This window comes from Peromyscus californicus, unplaced genomic scaffold, assembly GCF_007827085.1.
Source record: "Peromyscus californicus insignis strain IS unplaced genomic scaffold, ASM782708v3 Scaffold_4__1_contigs__length_199733344, whole genome shotgun sequence".
Taxonomy (NCBI): Eukaryota; Metazoa; Chordata; class Mammalia; order Rodentia; family Cricetidae; genus Peromyscus; species Peromyscus californicus.
The window spans coordinates 15,218,699-15,246,560 of NW_026294562.1; the positions used below are offsets into that span (position 1 = coordinate 15,218,699).

Genomic DNA, 27,862 nt, shown 5'->3' on the forward strand with positions numbered 1-27,862 from the left:
TGGTTTCCTTTTGAGGTAGATTTTATGAATGAATTCTTGAAATAGTTCTGTCTGTGGATAGTAGATTAAATTTAATATACTTAAATTGACTTAGGAAATTTATAATATGGTGAGAACCTTTGGCATGTGAGGGGGATTGTGAAGTTTGGGGCCTGAAAGTAGAAATTAGCTATACATTTTTCTAAGCATGAAGTGCCCTGTGCAGAGGCCTTATGTATTAAAACACTGTAGGTTTGAGCATTGTAAATTAAGCACTTCTGCACGTTAGCCACTGTTCTTCACACCTTATACTTCTCCTTTTTTGGAGACAGAGTCTCATGTATTCCAGGCTAGCCTCAAACTTGCAATGAATCCGTGGTTGGCCTTGAATTCCCTATCTTCTTGCCGTTACTACAGGCCAATATACGGGGCTAAATTTGTGTTTCCAACTAGAATTTCAGAGTACAGATAGGAGAAGGCTGTTGCTTGAAACAGAGAAACAAATTGTCAAGGCAACAGATACTGCATTTCTCACTTGACACAGTCCTCTCAGCCTTGTTATTTTTCCACCAGAGAACAAGGACTCTTTTGTTCTAAAGCCTGATGTTGAAAGGTTAGCAAAATATTATTACATTAATCAAGCCAGGATTCGTCCACATTTGGGAACCAAGGGTAAGATTTTTACAGTTCATTTAGAGCATTAAAATGAACTTGGGCAGTATTTTTGGGCTTGTACACAAATTAGCTTTTGAAACACAGCTTGAAATGTAGAGGTTTAGCAGTTCATTTATTTCACATATTTGCATGTGTGCACTGTGTGTGTGTGTGTTGAGACAGCTGTTAGAAACAGGATCTTCCACTGTAGATCAAGCTATTCTGGAATTCACTATGTAGCTCTTGAACTTTGCAATCTTCCTGCCTCAGTCTTCCAAATGCTGGTATTACTGGTGTGAACTACCATTCCTGTATTGGGAGGGGTGCATGTATTTCTGAATGTGTATTAAGTTTACTGTGCATGATGCTTGGGATAGTGCTGAAAATAGTTTCAACATTATAGGGCTTAGAGTTGAAAGAGACAGAGACAGGCACTGAGAGACTGATCAAAGGCATACTTAGCATCTGGAAGTGTTATATGCAAAAATATGAGTAGCGTTCCCACCCTACCCCCCTTTTTGGAATTTGTTAACCATCCTTTTGGTGTGCAGACTCTTTAAAAAAAAATGTGTGAATCTGTGTGTGTCTGTATGTTTGTGTGTTGTATGTGCAGTTGAAGAGGGCATCACGTCCCTTAAAGTAGAGTACAGGTGGTGGAGAGCTGCCTGATGTGGGTACTGAGAACTGTAGTTAAGAGCAATTTGTAGTTAAGAGCAGCAATTGCTCTTAACCACTGAGCCATCTCACTGGCCTCTGTGATAAAAAAGTCTTTTGAATGTTAGCTTTGACAACAATTTATTGTACAGTTTGAGGCAAATGATACGAATATCTGTGGATTAAAAAATGAAATGAATGAAAGGATGTTAGTGGTAGAGTGCTTTGCATAGCATACTCCAGGACCAAGGTTCAATCCCCAACACTGAGAAGAAAAAGAAAAAAAAAAGGCGTGGGGGTGCAAAAAGCTGTTGGTCATGACTTAATTACAATTTAAAATGTTTTTTAAATTCATTTTTTATGATGTTGGAATTGAACACAGGGCCATAAGTGTTCCATGGAGTTGCCTCTGGTCCCACTCTGTTGATCATGCTTTTTAAAAAGTTACTAGGGGCTTGAGAGATGGCTTAGCAGTTCAGAGCACTGGCTGCTCTTCCAGAGAATATAGGTTTGATCCTAGTGCCCACATGGTACTATTACTATTGTCTGTAACACAGTCCAGGGAACCTGATACCCTCTTCTGGCTTATGAGGGCACCAGACATATCTGTGGTACATAGGCATACATGCAGTCCGTATAGCCCTACACATAGAATATAATAATAGTAAATTATGTGTTCATGTGCATGATGTGTGTGTGGGGGGGTCTGAGTACCATGACATAGCTGTGGTCAGAGAACAGCATTGCAGCCAGTTCTCTTCCACCCTTACGTGGGTTCTGGGAATCAAATTCAAGGTGTCAGGCTTGTTTTCCAAGTGCCTTTAACCCATTGAGCTATCTTGTCAGCCTTAATCCTGCCTTTTGAAGTAAGGTCTCACTCTGTTGCCCGGGCTGGTTTGGAACTACTATGTAACCCAAGTTGGCCTCCATTTTGCAGATACAATGCTATTCTTAACCTCCCAAATTCTCAGATTATAGGTTTGATCCACTATACCACTTGACATGAGCATTTGAAAGATTCAAAATTGAGAGATTTAGTAGTTTTGATACAACAGTTTTTAGGAGTTTTTTTTTCCCTGCAAAATTGGCATTCTTTCATCTTAAAGTACTTTAAATGTATATTTCCTTCTATATGTTACTTTTGTGATAAGAAGGAACAAAGGCTATAGCATACCTTAAAAGCAATAAGCTTAGCTAGTTTAGTATTGAATCCTTATGGGGAAGCTGGGGCAAAGGGATCCCAGCCTAGTCAGAAGTGAAGAGGTCTGGGGTTGAGTGATGCCTGGCATAGGTCTGGCCCAAGGTTCAGTTCCAAGGGTGAGGGGAAGATGCTCGTGTCCGTCCAGTTTAGGCTCCAGGCTGAAGCAGGAAGTTCAGACCAGAGTTTGAGACCAGCAAGGACATTACAGAGAGACTCTAAGAACAAAGAAAAAGCTATAGTGTATTTTTAAAAAGTTATAACACTATTTCAAAGTGTTCTTTAAGTCATAGGTGACACTTTTTTTTTTAAAGATTTATTTATTGTATATATAGTGCTTTGTTTGCATGTATACCTGCAGGCCAGAAGAGGGCGTCAGATCTCATTACAGATGGTTGTGAACCACCATGTGGTTGTTGGGAATTGAACTCAGGACCTCTGGAAGAACAGCCAATGCTCTTAACCTATGAGCCATCTCTCCAGCCCCATAGGTGACACTTTTAATTACAGATATGAGAAGTTTTTCAGTATTTGTAAATGAATGAAAGAAAATTCACATCTAATTTTTCTTATTTTTAAGGGAATGTGCTGTGGGATGGTCTTTCTGTATGCTGTGAATATATGTTGCTCCCATTGGTTGATAAATAAAGCTGCTTTGGCCTATGGTAAGACAGGATAAGAGAAAATCCAAGCAGAGAGACAAGGAGAAGAATGGTGGAGTCAGGGTAGATGCCATCCAACTGCCCAAGGAACAAGATACCAGCAGACCAGTAATGCCATGGCCACGTGTCAAAATATAGATGAATAGAAATGGGTTAATTTAAGATGTCAGAGCTAGCTAGCAATAAGCCTGAGCCATAGACCAATCAGTTTGTAATTAATATAAGCCTCTGTGTGTTTATTTGGGACCTAACAGCTGCGGGACACAGGAAAACTTCTGGCTACAGGAGTGTATTATAAATAAGTTGATTTGCAAATACATTAAGGGAGACTCATAAGCACAATATAATGATAAAATCAGCTGGGTAAGCACTTTGCTTTCTTGACTTTAACTTGGTCATCTATGAAAGGTTAGTGTTAATCAAGGGCTGCATAAAATGCAGTTGCTGAGTACAATACAGGCATATAAGTGGAGAGTATAGCAATAACTTCATTTTCCATAAAATTACCTATTTTATATAGGTAGTATATAAACTTTAATGTATGTAAATAAAAGAGGTATTAAGAGCAAAATAAGCTCTGGACCTGATGAGAAGATTATATCGAATTACCCTTCTCATTTTTAGTTTCAGAGCAGTGTTTTCAGAATGGAGATGGTCAATTATAAAAACTGGTAAATTCCAAGTTTTTATTTCTAATACAAAATAAAGTTTTGTTTTGTTTTTTGAGACTGGGTTTCTGTGTGTAGCCTTGGCTGTCTTGGAACTCACTCTGTAGACCAGGCTGGCCTTGAATTCACAGAGATCTGCCTGCCTCTGCCTCCCGAGTCCTGTGATCAAAGGTGTGTGCCACCACCTCCCAGCTTCAAAATAAAGTTTTTTAAGATTAAATTTTTATTAGATTTATTCATTTTTGTATGCATGAATGTATGTGAACTACATATGAGCTTGGTGCCTAAAGAAGTCAAGAGAGATATTGAATCCTCTAGATTGGAGTTATGGGTGGTTGACAACCATCATGTGGGAGACTGGAAATTGAACCTGGGTCCTCTGCAAAAGCTACAATTGCTCTTAACCACTAAGCCATTTCTCCAGCCCTCCAAAAATAAATTTTAATGTAAAACAGTGACTGTTCATATTTACTAATTATTCTGACCCTGTTGTCTTTGTTAACATACTTATTCCATTGAAAAGTATTTGACTAACACTGCTGTGTTAGACACTTTGCCTGGTAAGTTTATACTGCATACTGTTAAAGTTCTCACATCTTTCTGACTGACATGTTCTGAAACAGTTAAAATAGCATGGTCAAAGAACCTTTGTTAAAATAAACTCTGGAAGTGTGATATTTTGTTTTAATGTTTAATTATGAAAATAAGTCTTGATTTTTATAAACTTTGATTTTGGACTTGAAGAATATAATAGGATATCATAATTATTGGATTTTTCTTGACATTTTATGGGTAGATACAAGGTTTTCTTATGTTATATCAAATTAAATGTTAGATTTGCTCTGGTTGTAGTTTTAAAATAACGGGTTTCTTGGGTATACTGGTATGTACATTTGAAAGTTGAGGCAAGATGATTACAAATTCAAGATCAGCCTGGGTTATATAAAGAGTTCCTACCTAACATTAACATCAGAGCAACAAAAAGCAATCTTCCTATGTATTGACCATTGTAGGCTGAAGTTTCTCAGTCCTGCCTGGTCCTGCCCAGCAGCAGCTGTTTTTATTGCAGGACACAGGAAAACTTCTGCAGACCATCAGCATTTAATTTTAAATTTTTGATAGACAGGATCTTGTGTAACCAAGACTAGCTGGAACTGGAGAAGCGCCTCCTTCAAGCTCAAGGCTAGCAATTATGGGCATGTACCACCATGCCCAGCTAGAATATCAGTATATTAATTACAGATTGATAGCCAGGCTTAGCCTGAAATGTCAAATGTTCCCCGTTTTTGTTTGTTTGTTTTTAATTTATTATTTCTAGCTGCTCTAGCACCATGTTTCCTTTCTTTGGTGAAGGGTGATAGTAGTCACAAAGGGGCACTGTATATGTTTGGCCTATGAAATTTTTTTTTTTTTTGGTTTTTCGAGACAGGGTTTCTCTGTAGCTTTGGAGCCTGTTCTGGACTAGCTCTGTAGACCAGACTGGCCTTGAACTCACAGAGATCCACCTGCCTCTGCCTCCCGAGTGCTGGGATTAAAGGCGTGTGCCACCACCACACGGCGAAATATTTTTAAAGTATGAAATGATAACATTTTAAATAATTACAAATTCATTTCATTTGTTACTGTTCAGATAAAACTATTTTGCAAACTGGATATTTAATGACATATCACAGAATTATTCTGTTATATAATATATATTATATGTCTCTGTGTAGCCCTGGCTGTCCTGAAACTCACTCTGTAGACCAGACTGTCCTCGAATTTACAGAGCTCTGCCTGCCTCTGCCTCTCAAGGGCTGGGATTAAAGGCATGCACCATCATCACCTGGCAAGTGTTAGGTTTTTTTTTTTTTTTGGTTTTTCGAGACAGGGTTTCTCTGTGTAGCTTTGCGCCTTTCCTGGAACTCACTTGGTAGTCCAGGCTGGCCTCGAACTCACAGAGATCCGCCTGGCTCTGCCTCCCGAGTGCTGGGATTAAAGGCGTGCGCCACCACCGCCCGGCAAGTGTTAGGTTTAATAGAGGGTCTTTTGGTTTGGAGGTTTTGTTGTTGGGGTAAGATATAGTAGCAACTGATAGGTGGTGGTAGTGGCGCACGCCTTTAATCTGAGCACCCTGGAGGCAGAGGCAGGCCAATCTCTGAGTTCTAGGCCAGCCTGGTCTACAGAGTGAGTTCCAGGACAGCCAGGACTGCTACACAGAGAATCCCTGCCTCGAAAATCCAAAACCCAAAACAAAACAAAAGTAATCAAAAACAAAAAGCTAACACTCTGTACAGGTGTTTTGGTTTTGGTTTTTTGAGACAGGGTTTCTCTGTGTAGTGCCTGTGTTGGTGCCTGTTCTGGATCTCGCTCTGTAGACCAGGCTGGCCTTGAACTCACAGAGATCTGCCTGGCTCTGCCTCCTGAGTGCTGGGATTAAAGATGTGTGCCACCACCTCCCGGCATAATTTTGTTTTTGAGACAATGTTTTGTATAACTCAGGCTGACCTGGAACTCACTGTGTAGCTGAAGCTGGCCTTGAACTCCTGATCCTCCTGCCTCTATTTTCCAAGTGTTGAGGTAACAGGTGTGTACCACCATGCCTGGCTAGGGTATAATTTTTGATATGTATAATCTCCGGAACCATTCTAACCAAGATAATGAACATACCCCTGCTCACAGGAAGTTTCCTTGGACTCCTTTCTGTTTTCTGTTCTTTGAGTCAGGGTCTGGTTCTGTAACTGAGGTTAGACTCTCGTTCCTTATCCTGCTGAGTCCTGGGGTTGGTGGTGTGTTAATACCTCTTTACCGTCTGAAACCCTGGGTAACACCTTCTTCACTATAGGTTAGTGAACATTTTCTAGTATTTCATATAAATGTAATTATATAGCATGCAGTCTTACTTTTTTTTTAATTGCAATTTTATTTATTTATGTGTGTGTGGCTGCACATGCCAGGGTGAGTATGTGGAGGTCAAAGGACAGTTTGCAGAAATCAATTCTCCTTCCCCCCCACCCCCCCACCCCCCCACCCCCCGTGGGTCCTGGTATGTGACCTCAGGTCACCAGGTTTGGTGGCAAGGACCTTAACCTGATGAGCCATCTCACCTGTGCAGCATGCAGTCTTTTTCTCTTTACCCTCGGCATTGTCTTGCGTTTTAATGTTTGCATATAATTAGTTCATTTATTTTTATTGCACAGTAGTATTGTAGTATATAGACATATCACTATCCATTCATGATGTTGGTAGGCATTTGGGTTGTTACTAGTTTTTGGTTTATAAAACTCCTAAGAATATTCATATATAAGTTGTATATGGATATATATTTTAATTTTACTTGGATACCTAGTAGAAAGGCTAAGACATGGTAGATACATGTTTAATTTTTTAGAACAAAGATAAATTGTTTTCCAGAGCTTGTGGTATTTTTATTCTCCTCAGCATTGTATTAGAATGAATAGTTTCTTTATTTCCAACATTTGATTTGCCAGTCAATATTTTAAATAATACTTTTTTATTGTCAGATGGTGGTGGTGCACACCTTTAATTCCAGCATGCATTCGGGAGACAGAGGCAGGTGGATCTCTGAATTCAAATGCAGCCTGGTCAACAGAAACAAGTTCCAGGACAGCCAGGGTTACACAGAGAACCCCTGCCTTGAAACACACATACACACTCACACACACACTCTGATTCTTTCAGAATCTTGTACAGTATATTTTGTTCTTAATCACACCCCTTCTCTCAGCTCCCTCCAGATCCACCATGTACAGCTGCCTTACTGTGTCCCTACCTGCCAAACTTTGTGTCCTCTTTAAGTCCCATCAGGCCCAATTTGTGCTGTCTGTATGCTTTTGGGTGTGGGCTATCCACTATAGAATAGTCCACCTACTTAAGGTTACCCTCTTTTTTTGTTTTGTTTTTGACAAGACAGGGTCTCTCTGTGTAGCCTTGGCTTTCCTGTGTAGCAGTATGTTTCTCTGGTCCCACCCAGCCTCATGGTCCTGCAGCTGCTTATAAAATAATCCCTCAGAGACTTAATATTATTTACAACTCTATGGCCTATGTAGATGAACAGTCTTATTAAATAAGAAACACAGAGCCAAATTCAGAGTTAAAAGCCCAAGAGGTCAGAGCAGTAGTTAAGAGCTGATACTAAAAAACCTTTCTTTACCCTTCGCTGCCACTGTTGTCCTTCCCCTCAGAAAGAGAGCTACTTCCTGTGTATCTGTCTTTTTATTGACTTTCTGTTCTGCCTTCTCATTGGTTGTAAACCCAACCACATGACCTCCTCGTCACTGCTTGTCTATACAGACCTCCAGGTCTTCTATGGTTGGTATTAAGATTAAAGATGTGTGTCTCCATGCTGGCTGTGTCCTTGAACACAGAGATATGCCTGTCATGTGACCTGGATTAAAGGTGTGCACCACCACCTCTGCCCAGCTTCTGCTATGGCTTGCTATTAGCTCTGACCCCCAGGCAACTTTATTTATTAACATACAAATAAAATCACATTTCAGTACAAATAAAATATCACCATATTTCCCCTTTCCTATTTTAATAAAAAAAAGGAAAAAAGTTATAACTAATATAAGAAAAACTATATACAAAAGTACAATAACTATATACTATATACAAGCAATAAATACCTAAACAATGTCTAGTCCATTTGCATTTGACAAATTCAGAGAAAATAATTCCATTATCCTATTTTGGTAAGTCCAAAATGTACCTGATTCACTTTCTATACTAACTTATATTACTAACAGAACTATCTTATAACGTCTTTCAAATTTATACACTTAAATCTCTTTAGTGAGTTTCTTTTCTGAAATTCTTAACAAGGAAAACTATAACTATAACTAATCTTCAACTCCCTCAGAGACCCAAGAAGGAAATAATATTACCTAATAAAAAATAAAAACAGGAAGTGCATGCAAACAGCTTCCCAAAAAAATGTGAGTTGACAGAAACAGCCCCCTGCCTGGACACTCACCTGAGGTTTCTCTGCAGTGTTGGGGCATCGTCTTCAGCCTATATAGGCTTAGCGTATCTGACAGACTCATTTGGGAGGTAGGATGTACACAAAGTTAACAGTTCGACCTCACACTTGGTGAGAGCAGTCCATGTACCAGAAACACCTGAATTCTACTAGTGCCATGTCATGATTCAGGATTTTAAATTCTGGAAATTGTTGATGTTTTTTTAATTCAGCTGTCCATTCTTCTTGGCTTGTGTTTGGCTTCATCTCAGCATCCCGTTCTCCATGTCCTTCTATTAAATGCCAGTCTCCTATTGAGAGGTGTGAGTTTAGTTACTCTTCAAGAATAACGGTTTCAGCTGCTGTTCCACTGCACATCAGAAGCCATCGGCCCACTGCCTGTTCAGCTGCCTTCAAAGAAAAGGGCACTGTACCTTTTCCGCATTGCAAAGGCCACTTCAGGGATGGTGCCATATTGTCCTGGCCTCAGAAGATGCCTTTTGTTAAAGCCACAACCACACTTGTCTTGGCAGGAATCGGTAGTCCTTTGTTTCATGTCCTGTCTGTCCATTTTGTCCTGTTTGTCAGCAGTTGATTCAAGGATACTTTGTTGTCCAGTGGCTAACTTTTGCCACAATGAAAGTTAACGCCATATGCAGTTTCTTCAATGCCATATTTTCTCTGAAATAGATTGGTACTGCCAGGAGCCGACAATGTCTCATAGTCATAACCAAAAAGAAAAATTTTCTAAGTTATTAAAACATTTTAAATGACATATTCTGTAGATCTCTGGAGGGTTTGAAGATGACCTGTCTATCTAAAATGCATCTGCTCAATCTTGAAAACATACCTAATATGACTACAAGTTATATTGTAATGTCTAACTACTAACTTTCATTTCTTTTTATCCTAATAGTTGGTAATAACAACATTCAGCAAATTGCATTACATTGTTAAATGAATGGTATAAGTACAATATCTTGAACAAGGTTAGAATTATATGTATGGCATTTTCTAGCAATATCAATCTCTCTCTCTCTATATATATCATTTGTATACAATATAAAAAAATCCAATCCAATGTAAAGTATTTAAAACTAGTAATTTTCTTTTTCTTTTTTTTTAACAAGCACCTTAAATCTAAATCTAATCTCCTTTGCCTAGCCCTTTTCCTAACCCTTAACAACAACTTGTAACCAACCCTCCTAAACAATGAAAATTACCCCAGACCCAAAACTCATTAAAAGACCAAAAAACCACCCGCCCCACACCACCTCTTTGGGAATGTGGGTGTCGTATTCTTAAAATTGCTTCCTGCTGGGTATCGGCGAATATTGGTGAAATTATTAAGGCCACTCCACGTAGTTAAAAGGAGATTTATTTAATGGCGTAACTTACAAGTTAAGGGATAGGTAGGTCGCGGGGTCCTGGGGAAGGTGTATCGCAGTCCAGCGGTCTTCTCTGGAGCTCTGCTTGGCCCACCTTCACCGTCCAAGGTCCCGGAACCGAGTGAGTGCGCTGCCCATCCAGATCTCAGGTCTCCAGGTGCCTCCCTTTGCCCCGCCTTGTAGGCGTGACAGTTGCTGAAGTCTCAATGGGGGTTGGAACTTCCAGATCAAAGCTGGAATGGCTACCCACTACATCTCCCCCCTTTTTGTCTAAATAAGAAAGTTCTAACCTAATACAAGACTATATACAAAGGAATGGTTATCAAATATTGTCCAGGAATAATGAGGGATAATGACCTAGATAAGATGGAACTACAACCAATGCAAACAATATCAAGCAAGAAACACATACTAAAATCCAGAGAAGTATAGAGCATAGGTAAATGGCATGTTACAAAGATCATTCCAAAAGGTGTCCTATCCTAAAGAACCCTGAATCTAATACTTAATATGTTCTATCTACTAAGTTGTAACTATAACTGCTAGTCTTCAATCCCATCAAAGACCTGAGAAGGAATATAATGGTACCTGAGAAATGGTAGATGGATGCAAGCAACTTTCGGGAATCTTGCCAGAGTAGACCGAGACAGCTGGCAGCCTGGACAGTCACATAATGTTTCTCAGCATTGTTGGTGCATTCAAATTGGCTACAGGCCTAAAGTATCTGACAGACCATTTTCCGAAGCAGGAATTCTGAAAGACCGCTTGTCCAGAAAGGACAGCATTGCATTTGTACTGTCAGCCGTCGAGGCAAGGGCAGTTCTTTGCCCAGTAGGCCAATTTGTGCCAAGAAGACAAACTTCCAAATGGAAATGTCTTAGAAGCCCAACATTCTCTCGGGATCAAATTGGTGCAGCCAGGAGCAATTGTGTCTCACGTCAACAGAATTCTAAGTTACTTAAATGCCATTTTCTCTAGGTCTATGAAGTGTTTGAAGATTACCTGTCCATCTGATCTATGTATCTGTAAATCTGGATAACCTAACTAACGTAACTATAGAGATGACAAGCATAGGTGACTATAAATCTATAAGTCTTATATACTGAAATAACCTAAGGACTAAGGCTTCACGTAAACAAGGTAAACAGTCTATAAGCAAGTGTATGGTAAAGAACGATGACTTCAAAATTGTGACAATACACAAGATGTTATAACAGAGGTAGGAGTATATAGTGCGATATGCAATATGACAATCTTAAATATATATCAATATTTATAACAGGTAGGAGTATGTAGTGTGATATGCAATATGACAATAATCTTAAATATATATCAATATACTGAATATCCTAAACAGAAGTAGAACATACATAAAGTATGACAGATATAAATTTACATCTGTATCAATATACAAATATTTCAAATAAGTAGAAATATATGTACATTATAACAAATATAGTTCTGTATTTGTATCAATATACAAATTATCTTAAACAGGAATATAAAAATAGTTTACATTTGTATGAACATATAAGAATCCATAACAGTGCAAATTATGGTGCAAATTATTTAAGGCTGCTATTTTACTAAATTTGTTTACTAGTATACACACAATAATCTACCATAATATCTTATACCTATCCATTCCATTTCTTCTTTTCCCTTTTTTCTCTTTTTTTTTTAGAATACTGAGTTTAATATTTTCTTCCACCCCCAACCCTATAACCATCATCCATAACCCTGAGAATTATGAAACCTAAGGGAGAAGGGGCGTTGTTTTCTTAGAATTGCTTCCTGCTGTTTAGGGGGTGATGTTATCTCTGTTGGGTACTGTGAGAAAGCTCAGATAGTTAAATCTCAGTTAGACCTAACTGTAGGTTCTGCAGCAAGTCTTAGAGTAATGGGTAAGATTGTCTGAAATTCTGGTAAGAAGTGTAGTATGATGATGATTACCATGGTATCATTCTGGATTGGGTAGAGTTGTTATTGGGGCCCCCATCTTCCTTCTGGAGATTTCTGAGATTGCTATTAGAAAAAACTTATTTGTTATCAAAATGGAAGATTTGGATTTAAAGAGGGACATAGCATGAGAAATCAAGAGTAAGCATGGAGAGAATTAGAATCTAGAAGACAATGGTCCCTTTTTATTGGTTTCCTTCTGTCCCACACCAGAGGGCTCTTCTGATACGGGACTGAAGAATCTCTCAAACTTTTCTTTTAGCATTGTGCTTGGGTTTAGAGAAGGAGTGACCCAATTCCATCTCCAAAGCCAGCTTGGCTTATAATTCAATTGGAACCACAACTTTTCTAGATTGATAGAGAGATAGATGTTAGACAGTGAGATTTTACCATGTGTAGATTGGTACCAATAGATTCTTCTTTCTGCTGTAAACATCCGGATATCCAAGGCCTTGTGATTTTTGGAAGATGGGTATTTCCATTATCTTGGAAAGACAAAAACAGAACCCTACCCCAACCTTTGATTGTTAAATTTTTCTTACAACTTGTAGAGATGTCACATTGGTGGATGATCTTTTACTTCTCCTCGTCAAGGGGTTTTTCCTGTTCGAATCGAATTTTTATTAATTTTGTTGGTATCCATAGCTTTTCTTCTCCTGCAGAAACAAAGCCAAAACCCCTTCCCCAACGTCGAACATATCCAGGTTTCTATTCTGAGGTCAGCACATCCTTGAAATAAACCGGTTGGTTTAGCTCAGGAGTTTTGTCTGTCGTCCAATATCTCTCCGCAGCTGTTGTTCCTTTCGCATCAGCATTGAGAAAATTCAAGGTTAATAAAGCACTATGCAATCTATTTCTAGGAGTCATTGTTACCTGTTGCTGTTTATTTAGCATATCCTTTAAAGTTCGATTGGATCTTTCTATGACTGCTTGGCCTGTGGGATTGTGTGGTATACCTGTAACATGCTTTGTATTGTAATAAGCAAAGAATTGTCTCATTTTATTGGAGACATATGCTGGGGCATTGTCTGTCTTAATTTGTACAGGTATTCCCATGATGGCCATAACTTCTAATAGGTGTGTAATCACAGAATCAGCCTTTTCAGAACTCATAGGAGTTGCCCATTGAAATCCTGAATAAGTATCGATAGTGTGGTGTACATATTTCAGTTTTCCAAATTCTGCAAAGTGAAACACATCCATCTGCCAGATTTCATTCCTTTGAGTACCCTTTGGGTTACTTCCTGGTGGTAATGGTGTTTGATTGTAGAAGGAACAAGTAGGACATTTCTTTACTATTTCTTTCGCTTGTTGCCAGGTTATGGAAAAATCCTTTTTTAAACCTTTACTATTGACATGATGTTTTTTATGAAATTCTGAGGCCTCCAGCACATTTCCTATCAATAATTTATCAATCTCATCATTGCCTTGTGCTAAAGGTCCTGGCAGACCTGTATGGGATCTGATATGTGTTATATATATAGGATGTTCCCTTTTTCTGATGATTTCCTGCAATTGTATGAATAATGAAGTTAATTCTGTATTATCAGGAATAAATTCAGCAGTTTCAATATGTAGAACAACTCTCTCTGCATATTGAGAGTCATTGACTATATTGAGGGGTTCTGTGAAGTCCATCAGTACCATAAGAATGGCATACAGTTCTGCCTTTTGTACAGAGCTGTATGGACTTTGTACCACTTTACTTAAGTCTCCTGATTTATATCCTGCTTTCCCTGATTTATTTGCATCAGTATAGAATGTGAGGACTCCAGAAATTGGCTTTTGTCGTACAATGTGAGGAAGGACCCATTCGGTCTTCTTTATGAATTCTATTCTCTTGCTTTTGGGATAGTGGTTGTTAATCTCTCCCAAAAAGTTACTGCAGGCTCTCTGCCAGTATTCATTATCTTTCCATAGTGATGAAATTTCTTCATTAGTTAAAGGTACTACAATTTCTGCTAGGTCCATTCCTGTCAACTTGCGAAGTCTTAGTTTACCTTTTTGGATCAAATCAGAGATCTTTTCTATGTAAGTCTTTAATTTCTTATTTGGTTTACGTGGTAGGAATATCCATTCCAATATAATATCTTCCCTCTGCATCAAAATACCTGTTGGGGAATGTCTGGAGGGGAATATGACAAGAATGCATTTAAGTTCTGGATCCACACGATCCACATGTGCTTCTCGAATTGTCTTTTCTACTAGAGCCAATTCCTTCTCAGCTTCGGCTGATAATTCTCTTGGACTATTTAATTCTTTGTCCCATTCTAGAGTATTAGCCAAATTTTGTAGTCCATCTTTGGGTATTCCCATGATACCCAGTAAGTTTGAAATGCTTCCTAATAACTTTTGAAAATCATTAAGAGTCTTCAATCGATCTCTCCTTAGTTGTACCTTTTGGGGTCTAATTTTTTGTAGCTCTATCTTATATCCTAAGTAATTAATAGAATCTCCTCTTTGTATTTTTTCAGGAGCAATTTGCAGTCCCCAGCGAGGCAAAACTTTTTTCAAACATGCTTTCTAATGTATCTAATTTTGGATCAGCTAATAGGATATCATCCATATAGTGATAAGTTATAGATTGTGGAAACTTTACACGAATTATCTCCAATGGTTTCTGCACAAAGTATTGGCACAAAGTAGGGCTGTTTAACATTCCCTGTGGGAGGACCTTCCATTGATATCTCTTGACTGGCTGAGAATTGTTATAATTAGGTACTGTGAAGGCAAATTTTTCTCTATCATTTTCTTGTAAGGGTATGGTAAAGAAACAGTCTTTTAAGTCAATAACTATTATAGGCCATTCTTTAGGTAGCAGAGAGGGCAAGGGCATCCCAGTCTGTAGGGAGCCCATTGGCTGAATTACTTTATTAATAGCTCTCAGATCTGTCAGCATTCTCCAATTACCAGACTTTTTTTTTTTTAATAACAAATACAGGAGAATTCCAAGGGCTGGTAGATTCTTCAATGTGTTGAGCATTTAACTGCTCTTGAACCAGCTGTTCTAAAGCTTGTAGCTTCTCTTTTGTCAAAGGCCATTGTCCAACCCAGACAGGTTTATTAGTTAGCCATTTTAAAGGTAAGGCAGTTGGTACTTCTGAGAGCTCAACAGCAGTCGTGCTCTGTTTGTGAACAGCCTGAATGGTTGGTGACTGATTTTTATAGCATGTCATGATATTGTTCCTAGAAACATGCATTGGTCTGTATTCCTTTTCTAAAAGTGTAGGAATTTTAATCTGGGTATTCCACTGTTGTAACAGATCTCGGCCCCAAAGATTTACTGCTACATTTGCTACATATGGCTTCAGCCTTCCTCTCTGTCCTTCTGGCCCTATGCTTTCAACCCATCTCAAACTCTGTTTTATCTGAGATAGGGTGCCAATCCCTAAAAGTTGGACATCTACCTCTTGAAGAGGCCAATTCGGATGCCATGATTTTGGTGTAATTATAGTCACATCTGCACCTGTGTCTACCAGGCCCTCCAGAACCAGGCCATTGATTCGAATTCTAAACTTTGGTCTTTGTTCATTTACGGAAGTCTGCCAAAATATTTGTTTTATAGTGTTCTTTGTAAACTGTGATCCACCTGTCAGAGCTGTTTTATCATCCATTGCATTATCGGTTTTTACATTAGGCATTGGTTTATTCAGTTGTCCTGGAGAGGAATTTCTTCCACAGTGGCTGGGAATGTTCGTACTACATTTGATTTGGGGGCCTGCAAGAGGCCCCCTGAGGCGTTTCCCGCCAGTAAAGGGTTGCCTCGTATATCTATTTTTGATCTGCACTCACTGGTCCAATGTCGGCCTTTGCCACACCTTCTACACAATCCGGGAGGTGGTTAGGGTCTCCTGTTTAGGCTATTCCTAAAAGGAGTATTACTTCTAGGAGTACCCCACGTACAGTTTTTACTTACATGACCTGGTGTACCACATTTAAAACATTTGGTAACACGGGGCCTTCTTTCACCTCTGGGATTTGTCTCTCCTATCCAAGCCTCATTACTGTAGTTACGAGACTCAACACCATTAGTATACTGAATCCATTCTTCCAAAGGAGCTGATCTGATCTTTAATGGTGTAAGTATTCTTCTGCATTCTGCATTAGCATTGTCGAATGCCAAGGACTCAGTTAATACTTTTCTTAATTCTTTATCTGATACAGCTTTTGTTATAGCTGTGTTCAGCCTTTGTAAAAAATCGGTGAAGGGTTCATGAGGTCCCTGAAATATCTTTGTGTATACCTCAGTTGGTTTTCCAGGTTCTGGAATTTTTTCCTAAGCATTTAGAGCTGCTGTACGGCATAGGGATATTGTATGCTCATCATAAGTGGCTTGTACATTCCTGTCAGGGAAACATCCCTCACCAAGTATTTGATCTTGGGAGATCACAAAACCTCTGATTTTACCTTGTTGTTCTAAATTTTTTGCCTCTTCTCTCAACCAGCTTTTCCACTGTAGCTGCTGGCTATATTCTAGAACAGCTGAAATTAACTGATGCCAGTCATCTGGGATGATTCTATGTGAGGTAGACCACGAGTTTAACATCTGTCTTACGTATGTGGAGTGTATCCCATAGGTAACTACTGCTTCCTTTATATTTTTAAAGTCCCTTGTTGAAATTGGTTGTAATGTATATGTAGTATATGGCTCGGGGTGTGTGTCATCCGCTGGCTTCTCATGGATGATAACAGGATAAGCCGTTGTGTGAGAGCCATTTGGAGATGTTACAACCTCTGTGGTCTTGCCCTTCTGCTTATTAGGTCCCTTGTCATGTTTACTGAGAGTTTCTTCTAAGGCTTGCAAACGAGCACCTAGGGTCTGTTCTAGGGAGTGAACCTCCTCTCTGGCAAGGGACTCCAGATTTCTCATGGAATCATAGAAGTTTTTATGTTCCTCAGAAACACATGATTCCATGGACCTTATCTTATCAATTAATGATAATCTTTCTTCCTTATATAGTGTCTGGAGAGTTAGTGTTCTGTCCATTAAATATTCACATTTATTATCAATAAGATCAATTTTTGGTACAAACCTGTTTTGTAAATCCTGATCAGCAGATTTCAGTGAAAGAATATTTTTCTGTACGCTTTCATTGCTATCTCTTAAAGCAGATCCCAGAGAGAGAATCTTTTTCTGTAAGCCTTCATTGTTATTTTTGAAAGCCTGTAAATCCTGGCTAGCAGATTCCAGAGAGAGAATCTTTTTCTGTAAGTTTTCATTGCTATCTTTTAAAGCCTGTAAATCCTGGTTAGCAGATTCCAGAGAAAGAATCTTTTTCTGTAAGCCTTCATTGCTATTTTTTAAATCCTGTATCAGTCCCAATAATGACTCATCTTTGTTCTTGTTATTAAACCAGTGTTTGAACACTGTGTGAATTATTACGATGAATGCCAAAATGGTACAGGCCAGATATAACTTAGGAAGGTCGTATATTTCCAGGAAGATGTCATTCATCATACAGGCAAAAAGGTTTTCAAATTCTTGTGAGGTAATGTTGTCAGCCATATTACAAGAATTACTCAAAATTTGTTAGTCAATTTTAGGGTGTAAAATTATCAAGTACTTTTACTTGAAACAATATGCTTACCTTTCGTGGTTTTCGAGGGTGTAGTAGCACTTTTCAGCCAGCAGGTGGCGTTGGTACAGCTCCAAAGCAGGGCCTGCTGGTGATCTTGGCTGACTGCAGCTCGCTGGAGTCAAGATGGCGGGAGCCGGAGCCGGCGCCGGCACTCAGGAAGCGGGGGAGTGCCTCTTTCGCTGGTCTCGGGGCTAAGCTAGGGAACTGAGACCGGACTAGCTGCTCCCTTTTTCGGGAATGGAACTGTGTAGGCGTTCCCTGGTTATATGGAACTTTGTAGGCAGGTTTAGGTACCCGCTAGCCAGGGAGGAGGCTGAGGGTGGGAGCCACCCAGGCCTTTGGAATTTGCCCCACGTGAGCACCAGATATTGGTGAAATTATTAAGGCTACTCCACGTAGTTAAAAGGAGATTTATTTAATGGCGTAACTTACAAGTTAAGGGATAGGTAGGTCGCGGGGTCTGGGGAAGGTGTATCGCAGTCCAGCGGTCTTCTCTGGAGCTCTGCTTGGCCCACCTTCACCGTCCAAGGTCCCGGAACCGAGTGAGTGCGCTGCCCATCCAGATCTCAGGTCTCCAGGTGCCTCCCTTTGCCCCGCCTTGTAGGCGTGACAGTTGCTGAAGTCTCAATGGGGGTTGGAACTTCCAGATCAAAGCTGGAATGGCTACCCATTACAGGCGAAGGTATCTTTATTCTGAAAAGAAAAGTTTTGGGTTAATTGTCAAATTCTAGGAAAGGTAACTATATCCTTTGTTGTTGAGCATAATGCCAAAGTTCAGGGCTTATCTCAAGTCCTTATTCAAGTAGTCTTTGAAACTGGATCATCTCAGCTAGCCCTCTCAAAATTGCTCTGAACACTTTGTAGTCCAAAGCTGATCTGTAGATGATGTTTGTCAGCTTAGTGGTATTATTATTGTCCATATGGAATTATTCTTGTTGTGGGGCCCCATCTTCTTCCTGGAGACTTCAGTTGATGTTAGGCGTGGCCGTGATTTCCTGCAGAAAACTGATAAGAGACTTGAACACAAAGACATGTATAGGCAGCTAATTGAAGCCTTTTTTCTAGAATTAGTTAGTACTCTATATGACTATTAATATCTTAACGAAGTTTTATATATATATAAATCTTGTAAATTTTGATATAAAATTCATACTTTAAGAAAAGTTTAAAGAATCAGAATAGAATCAAAGATTGAGGCTAGTAGGAATAGAATAGTCCCTTAATTAATTTGATTTTTTTCCTGTCCCATGTCAGAAGAGGCCTATGGCAGGCTTCTTGCTAGCCAGCTCTTTCATCTTAAATTAACCCATTTCTATTAATCTGTGTTTTGCCATGTGGCATCTTGCTGCTTCTTGGGTGTTGGCTAGGCGTCTCTCCCTACTACTCTTTCTTCTCTCCATATCTTTGCTTGGATTTCCCACCTGCCTCCTTGTCATAGGCCAATGCAGCTTTATTTACTAGCCAATGGGAGCAACATATATTTAAGCATACAGAAAGACATCCCACAGCAGTCCTGGAACTGGCTTTGTAGATCAGACTGGCCTTATAGAGATCTACCTGCCTCTGCCTCCCAAATGCTGGGATTAAAGGCGCGTGCCAGCACTGACCAGCTATAAGACCACTCTTTTATATAAAAGTGACTCTCCCGTTTCCAGAAGTTATCAGATGGAACTTCATACCCATTTCCTTCCTCCATGTTGGGATTACATCTGGCTTAAGCTTGGGTATTCTGTCATAACCTCTTTGAGTCCATATGTGTAGCTGTCTTGCTGTGTTCAGAAAATATGACTTATTATCCACTGGCTCTGATTCTTAACAGTGTTTCCACCCCCTCTTTCCTGAGCCTTGGGAGGAGAATTGTGACACAGATGTCTCATATAGGGCTGAGCACTTTGCAGTCTCTTATTTCTACTTTGGCACATTTTGGGTCTATGTTAATGTCCAGCTACTGAAAGAAGTTGTTTCTCTGATGAAGGTTGAGAGATGCACTAATCTGATAATAATAGCAATAAGTCACTATGTGTTGGCTTGGCACAATGTTCATTTAGCAGAATAATAGTATGTTCTCTCCTAGGACCTGTGATCTGTCTGGTCTCATGAGAGACTCTCAGGCAGCTATACTATTGGAAAGTTCTATGTACAGTATGGACTACTCAACAAAAATCTGTGCCACTCTTTGAAGAAGCTCACCCCTTACATAATCTCGTATATAATCTTGAGGAGTGGTGAATTTCATGCAAACCCCAAGTCTTCCCTCCGTTAAGGGATGTTTATTGGCCTGCTCTCTGAGTGGGAGATAACACAGCTGTACTGACTAATGAAGGAAACATTAGGATGCTATATTCTAGACGTTTTCACAAACACTGGTGTTTTAATAAGAGTGTAATCAGTTTTAGAATACATGCTTTGTTGTGTGCTTTGGGTTTGATCTCTAGCAGTAGTAAAAACAAAACAGTAAATAATGAACAAGTGAAAACTTCAAGAAAGTGAAATCTAAGAATAGCCTAGTTGTCAAAGTACTTAATGCAAAGATACACAGCTCTCTACTCTGTTCCTGATGTGTGTTTTTTCTAATGTGATGAAAATTGTACTTTTTTTATTCTTTTTTGATACAGAGTTTCTCTGTGTAGCCCTGGCTATCCTGGAACTCTCTCTATAGACCAGTCTGGCCTTAAACTCACAGAAATCCTCCTGTCTCTGCCTCCTGAGTGCTAGGATTAAAGGTGTATACCACCACCACCTGGCAAAAGGTGTACAGCTACAGTTTTTAAAAAATATTTTTTAAATGGCATGTTAGTATACCAGTGCCAATATCAAACTAAATTGTTGATTTTCTCTTCTAGAATTCATCATTCAAATAAAATGACAACCTCCTGGAGTGATCGATTACAGAATGCAGCAGATGTTCCTGCTAACATGGATAAACATGCCTTGAAAAAGTATCGTCGGGAAGCCTATCACCGGTAAGATAGCTTCATCCTCAGAACACCTCTAGGAAGTCTATACTTTCTACTCTTAGGCTTCAGGTGATGGAATTCATATACAGAGATGTTAAGTAATTTACCACAGAGTATATAGCCAGTGGTTCAAAGCTAGTAACATTCAAGTTTTTACCTAGAGTACACCATCTGCTGTTTATAGCTACTGGTAAAAATCCTGAACAAAGTCTGTCTGCTAGAAAATTGCACCTAGTTAATTGGATTGAAATTTCTTTTCCGCTTTTTTTTTGGTAGTCTCACGTAGCCCAGGCTGGCATTGAACTCTTGTCAATCCTCCTGCCTCAGCTTGCCAGGTGCTATGATTATAGCTATACCCCACTCTATCTAGGTTTCTCTATTTTTTAAAAGATGGGGTCTTGCTGTAATGCCCAGGCTGACCTTGAATACACAGGCTCAAGTGTTCCTCCATTCTCAGCCTTCCAAGTAGCCAGGACAATAGGCACATACCATCGTGCCTTCCTAAGATTGACATTATTTTTTAAACTTATTTATGATGATGTGTTTGTGTGTGTGTGTGTGTGTATACACGTGCTCACGCATGCATGTGGCCATGCCACAGTGCACATGTAGAAGTTAGAGGACAACTCTGTGACATCTGTTCTCTCTTTCCTCCCATCTTTATATGGCTTCTGGGATTGAACTCAGGTCACCAGACTTTCATAGCAAGTGCTATTACCCTCTGAGGATGAAATTCTTAACTGAAATTTTAATAGAATATAATAGAATTTAAATTCTTTAACAAAAATTCTTAACTGCTATTTACCATAAACTGATTATAATCTTTTAAAATTATAAATCTAAAATTATAAATTTAAAATTAAAAATCTTTCAAACATTTATTTATTTATTTTTTTATGAGCAGGTGTTTTGCCTGTATGCATACCTGTGTAAGGGTGTTGGATCCTCTGGAACTGGAATTAGAGACAGTTGTGGGTCTAGGAATTGAACCCAGGTCCTCTGTAAGAGCAGACAGAGCTCTTAACTGTTGCGCTCTTAACTCTCTAGCCCCTAGCTATAATTTTTAAGCAGAATTTAAAATTGTGTTTACTTAACCCTGGTGTGGTAGTGCACACTTGTAATCTCAGCACTTGGGAGGTAGAAACAGGAGGATCATGAGTTCAAGGCCAGCCTGGGCTACATGAGTCCTTGTCTTTTTTTTTGAGCTGAGGACCGAACCCAGGGCCTTGTGCTTGTTAGGCAAGCACTCTACCACTGAGCTAAATCCCCAACCCCGAGTTCTTGTCTTAAAATAAAGATAAAAACACAAAATACAGAATAACAATTTTGTAGTGTTTATTTAAAGAATGTTATATAGTTCAGACCTTGCCTTTCTACATAGAAAAGAATAGAATTAAGGAATGGACATGTAGCCTGGTTAGTAGTTGGTTTTTAATGTAAGCTGATGACATTTTACTAATGGTAGATCACTATGTAGCATTTATGGGTATCAGACTATTATTCCTTAAGCCCTAGAAAAGTGAAAAAAATTTCTGGTTCCTATCAAGTCTCCAAATTACATAGTAGGTATTGATGACTTTCCTTTCTGTGTGGTGTGTTGGTATATGCTATAGGAATTCAAGTATAGCACAGAATTTTAAAACTTTTAAATGTTTATTTAATTTTATTTTTTAAAATATTTTTTAAAACTTTATTTTATGTGCATTGGTGTGAAGGTGTCAGATCCCCTGGAACTGGAGTTACAGACAGTTGTGAGTGGCCATGTTGTGGTGGTTTTGTGTTCCCCAAAATATTGTGCACCCTAATAAACTTATCTGGGGTCAGAGAACAGAACAGCCACTAGATACAGAGGCTAGAAAATGGTGGCACTCATGCCTTTAATCCTAGCATTCCAGAGGCAGAAATCCGTCTGGATCTCTGTGAGTTCAAGCCCACACTGGAAACAGCCAGGCATGGTGACACAAGCCTTTAATCCCAGAAAGTGAGCCTTTAATCCCAGGAAGTGATGGCAGAAAGCAGAAAGGTATATAAGGCGTGAGGACCAGGAACTAGAGCTGGTTAAGCATTCAGGCTTTCGAGAAGCAGTTCAGCTGAGATCCATTTGGATAAGGACTCAGAAGCTTCCAGTCTCAGGAAACAGAATCAGCTGAGGAATTGGCAAGGTGAGGTGGCTGTGGGCTTGTTCTGCTTCTCTGATCTTCCAGCGTTGACCCCAATAACTGGCCTCAGGTTTGATTTTATTAATAAGACTCTTTAAGATTCATGCTACACCATGTGACTGCTGGGAATTGAACCCAGGTCCTCTGGAAGAACAGTCAGTGCTTCTAACCACTGGGCCATCTCTCCAGCCCCTTAAAACTTTTAAATGTTTATTATTGTTGAGTGTATGTGATATGCATGTGTGAGTGTGGGTTTTCATGTATGGTGGTAACAAGATAACTTTCTACTGTGGTTTCCAGAGATTGAACTCGGGTTATTAAGACTCTCGCAGCAAGCATTTTTATCCAGTGAGCCATCTCTTGGGCTTTAAAAACGGCATATTTATATGTGTAAAGAAAACATGGGGCTATGGGTATAGCTTAGTTGACAGAGTGTTTGCCTAGCAGCACAGAGTCCTGGGTTGATCCCTAGCACAGCACAAATGGCATGGTGGCACAATACTCTGAGGCAAAGACAGGAGAGTAAGTTCAACGTTTTCCTCAGCTATATAGCAAGTTCGAGGCCATCTTAGGCTTCATGAGACCCCATCTTGAGGGAAGTAAAGTGTAGCACAAATACTCTAATGAATGCAGGTGTTCTCTTTTTTTAAAAAATATTTATTTATTTATTTTATGTATATGAGTACTTTGTTTTCATCCATACTAGAAGAGGGCATCAGATCCTCTTACAGATGGTTGTGAACCACTATGTGGTTGCTGGGAATTGAACTCAGGACCTCTAGAAGAACAGCCATTGTTCTTAACCACTGAGCAACTTCTATAGCCCCTGCAGGTGTTCTCTATATGTATTTATGTTCAATTAATTGGTTAGTCTTGAGGCTCTAGAGCAGTGATTGTCAACCTTCCCAATGTTGTGACCCTTTAATACAGTTCCTCATGTGGTTTCCCCAACCATAAAATTATTATCATTGCTACTTTATAACTATAATTTTGCTACTGATATGAATTGTAATGTAAATATCTGATGTGTAGAGTTATTGGATATGCGACCCCCTAAAGGGGTCATGACCCCAGAGAGCCACTCCTCTAGAGGATACATTTAGATGCAGTGTTCTCAGTAAGGGAGACAGGGCTAAACTTACACTGTGAAGAGAGAGAAACATTAACATTTCTGGCAAACATCATCTGGTAAGCATCCTAATTGCACTCAGTATGCCATAGCTCAGATACATTTCTGACTCATTTAGAATGGTATTTCCTGTAATAATTTAGACAAGTTCCACACCCTACATTTTTCATCAGGTAGGAGTGATATAAAACAATGGAAATAATAATACAAGCATCTCTCAAGGGTTATAATTTTTTTTTTTCAAACTAGGTCTCACTCTATGGGTCATACTGGGAATGAGTTCATAACCTTAACCTTCCTGCCTTGTACTTGTGATTGCTGGTGTTATAGGTGTATTCCAGAAAGCCTAGTTTAATCCATTTTCAAACTTTGTCTGTTGTGTTGGTTTTTGGGTGGTGCTGTAGTAGTGTAATGTGATGTGATCCTGTATGCTAGGTAAATACTCTGCTGGAGCTCAAACCCAGGACTCTTAAATACTGAGCCATATCACTCTGTCCTAATAAAAAAAAACTGAGTTTTTGTACTCTTGCAAGTATTTGCTTTTAAAGAATTATGTATCTGTTTCTAAAATTGGCAAAAATTATGTATATTATTTCAAACATCATATTTTAAAGTAGTTATGTAGACTAGCTAAATAAAAAATTATATATATTATTTCAAACATCATATTTTAAAGTAGGTATATAGACTAGCTAAATAAAAAATTATGTATATTATTTCAAACATCATATTTTAAAGTAGGTATATAGACTAGCTAAATAAAACTAATGTACATTAACTTAGGGCTGAGGAGATAGCCCATTTGGTGAGATGTTTGCCTTGCAGACATAAGGACTTGAGTTGATTTTTCAGAACCCATGTAGAAAAAAAAAACAAGGCCTTGGGCTGAGAGATGGCTCAGCAGTTGAGAGCACTGGCTGCTCTTCCAGAGGACCTGAGTTCAATTCCAGCACCCACATGGCTTCACCTCTGTCTGTAACTCCAGTTCTAGGGAACCTGACACCTTCACACAGACATACACAAGCAAAACACCAATGCACATAAAATAAAAGTTAAGAAACAAAAACAAAACCCCGGCCTTGTGGCTCACATTTGTAATCCCAGCGCTGGGGAGGTGAATACAGGTGGATTCCTAGAACCCTCTGGCTAGCCAGTCTAGCCTACTTGGTGAGCTTTAGGTTGATGAGACTCTGTCTCAAAAACTGTAGTGGATGATACCTGAGGATACCATCTGAAGTGAACCTCCAGCCGTTATCCATGCACACATGCCTGTAGCTGTGTACACACGTCTACACAGGTGAACATACATTTTTATGGATGCGCATGTGCACATGTGCATGCATGCACACACCATTAATTAACTATTTTGTGGTGAAAACACTTAAAGTTTCTCAGTAAGCTAGCAGTGGGTAGAGGCTAAGAAAAGAGAGTCGAAAGTTAAAGGTCAATTTTGGCTACATAATGAGTTCAAGGCTAATCTGGGCTACATGAGACCCTGTCTCAAATAACATCACCCAACCCAAAAGAAAAAAATGAAAAAGCAAAAAAGATTTTTCAACTATTTTTGAGTATACAATATTTTATTATTAACTATTGTTACCATGTTGTAAAATAGATATCTTGAGCTAATCTTTCAAACAATGTTTTCTTTGTTGATGAAAAGTTTGAGACATGAGACCTTGTTTCAAATCTTCCCCCAACCCCACACCCCCAAAATTAAATTGGCTCAGCATGGTGTCACACATGGCATTTGGGGGTCTGAGGCAGGAAGATTAGGGGTTCAAGGTTAGTTTTGCCTAGGTCAGTTTGAGGCCAGCATAGGCTACATGAGACCTTCTCAAATAACGAAACATTTAAAAAAACAAAAACATGTGATAGTGGTGTGTGACACTATTCCTGGGGAGAGATCAACAAACATCTCCACCTCATGTAGGGAACCTCCAAAGTCCAACATGGTGAGCCAGTGGGTTTTATTGGGGTTCCTACAGGAGTGACCCAGACAGTTCTCTCCCAGAAGCCCACCCCAACATGGGTAATGGCTCTTGAAAACTGGGAATCTGGAGCTCACCGTATAGTGCATAGGCAGCTTGGAAGGATGGAGAATGTCTTTGTGAGACTGCTGAGGTGGTCCGAGCCTCTATTGCTTGGCTGGTCTGAGAGTGTTTTAGGCAGTTGAGTTTGTCTGCTTCTTTCAGGTGCCTCAGCCTGTCTGAACCTGTTGTAGGCAGCTTCACTCGTCTGAAAGTGCCTCTCACCAGTCCTTACTGCTTATATATGCTTGGTGGTAAGTTTCAGGGACTTCCTGAAGCTTTTGAGTTATCTACTCCCTGAGCCTAACTAGCTTCCCTTTGGGATTGACTTGTTTACCTATCTTTAGAACATCCTGTACTTTACCAAGCTTCCTTCCCACATAGAAGTGTATCTTGGAGGATATTGCCACACAACAAATGGAAACCATTTAGTTTTACTCTTCTTCTCCTTCCCTCCCTCCTCCCCTCCCCTCCTTTCCCTTCCCCTCTCTTTCTTTCTTTGTGTGTTTGTTTTTGAGCAGGGTCTATGTATCCTAAGCTGGCTCCAAACCTGCTGTGTAGCTGAAATAACAGTGAGCTTCCTGATCCTCCTGTCTCTACTCTTAAGTGCTGAAATTACAAGTCTGTGCCCCCATGCCCAGTTTTGTGTAGTGCTGGGGCTCAAACCTAGACTTTGCATGCTATACAAGTCCTCTGCCACCTGAGCTGTATGTCTAGCACTAGAGAGTTGTTTGTTTTGTTTTTAGTTAAGTCAATTTGTATTGTTTCTGAAACTCTATTAAAGATATTTATTTGAGTTGATTTTTGCCATTGGCTTAAGTGGGCAGTCTATTATAATGATTCTCAAAAACTGTATATTGTATGTAATATTGGAAATTTTTCTTTTAGAAGAAACTAAATATTCTCATGTGTATATGCGAGTGTGTATGGTGTATGGATGGAGGCTAGAGGATGATGGTGTGTGTTTTACCATTCTGTTTTTACTCTTTTGAGTCAGGCCCTCTCACTGAACCTAGAACCAGCCCCAGTGATCCTCCTGTCTCCCTCCCTCAGTGCTGAGGTTGCAGGTGCGCACAGCCATGCCTGGCTTTTTTGTTTTTTGTTTTTTGTTTTTTTTTTTTTTTGGTTTTTCGAGACAGGGTTTCTCTGTGTAGCTTTGTGCCTTTCCTGGAACTCACTTGGTAGCCCAGGCTGGCCTCGAACTCACAGAGATCCGCCTGGCTCTGCCTCCCGAGTGCTGGGATTAAAGGCGTGCGCCACCACCGCCCGGCCCCATGCCTGGCTTTTTATGTGGGTACTAGGGATGTGAAATTAGGTCTCTATGTTAGCTCAGCAATTGTTCTTATCTACTGAGCTGTATCTCTATCTGCAGAAGCTAAATGCTCTTGGTTAAGTAAATGCCCAGCATGCTGCCTTGCTTCATCATCATCATTATTACTATTGTGTGCTTTGTGGTAGTGTTCTGCATATCAGCATAGAAATGATGATGATGTGTCATTAGGAAACTCTACTTCAGGATGTGTGACTGTTGTTCTGTCTTCATTTCCTTGTTATGATGCTCAGTTTCTGACTGGAGGATAATCATCTGGCCAAACCCTTCATTGGAATATGTTATGCTGTAGTCAGAAGATTATCAAAGATGCTTGGATTTCCTAGTGACCTGAGAGAAGCGCACCAGAAAGGCATTTCTTAGTTTGTCTAACATCTAGATGCTAATAGTGTTGAGTACAGCTCAGAATTTATAGTCATCAAATCCAGAATGGAACCATTTGTTTTTTCATCAACTCTTCATGTTGACTCTGCCTATGATGCTGAAATCAGGTATTTGGATTTACCATTTTGAAGCTCTGATAATTATAATAAAGCAAAGTTTTTTCAGTATAGGG

At 39.5% G+C, this 27,862-nt stretch overlaps 1 protein-coding gene across 5 annotated transcripts in view; it reads left to right on the forward strand.

Moving 5' to 3' along the window:
- Nt5c2 (5'-nucleotidase, cytosolic II) overlaps positions 1-27,862 on the forward strand; it is a 148,501-nt gene that overhangs the window by 65,523 nt on the left and 55,116 nt on the right. For 3 of the 5 annotated variants that reach the window (XM_052760649.1, XM_052760651.1, XM_052760655.1), the window contains one exon: positions 20,545-20,664. In XM_052760649.1, coding sequence (XP_052616609.1) covers positions 20,545-20,664 — 120 coding nt within the window. Of the gene's footprint in view, positions 1-16,583; positions 16,700-20,544; positions 20,665-26,141; positions 26,231-27,862 lie in introns of those variants that run through there. The other 2 variants (XM_052760650.1, XM_052760654.1) reach the window with 2 other exon arrangements.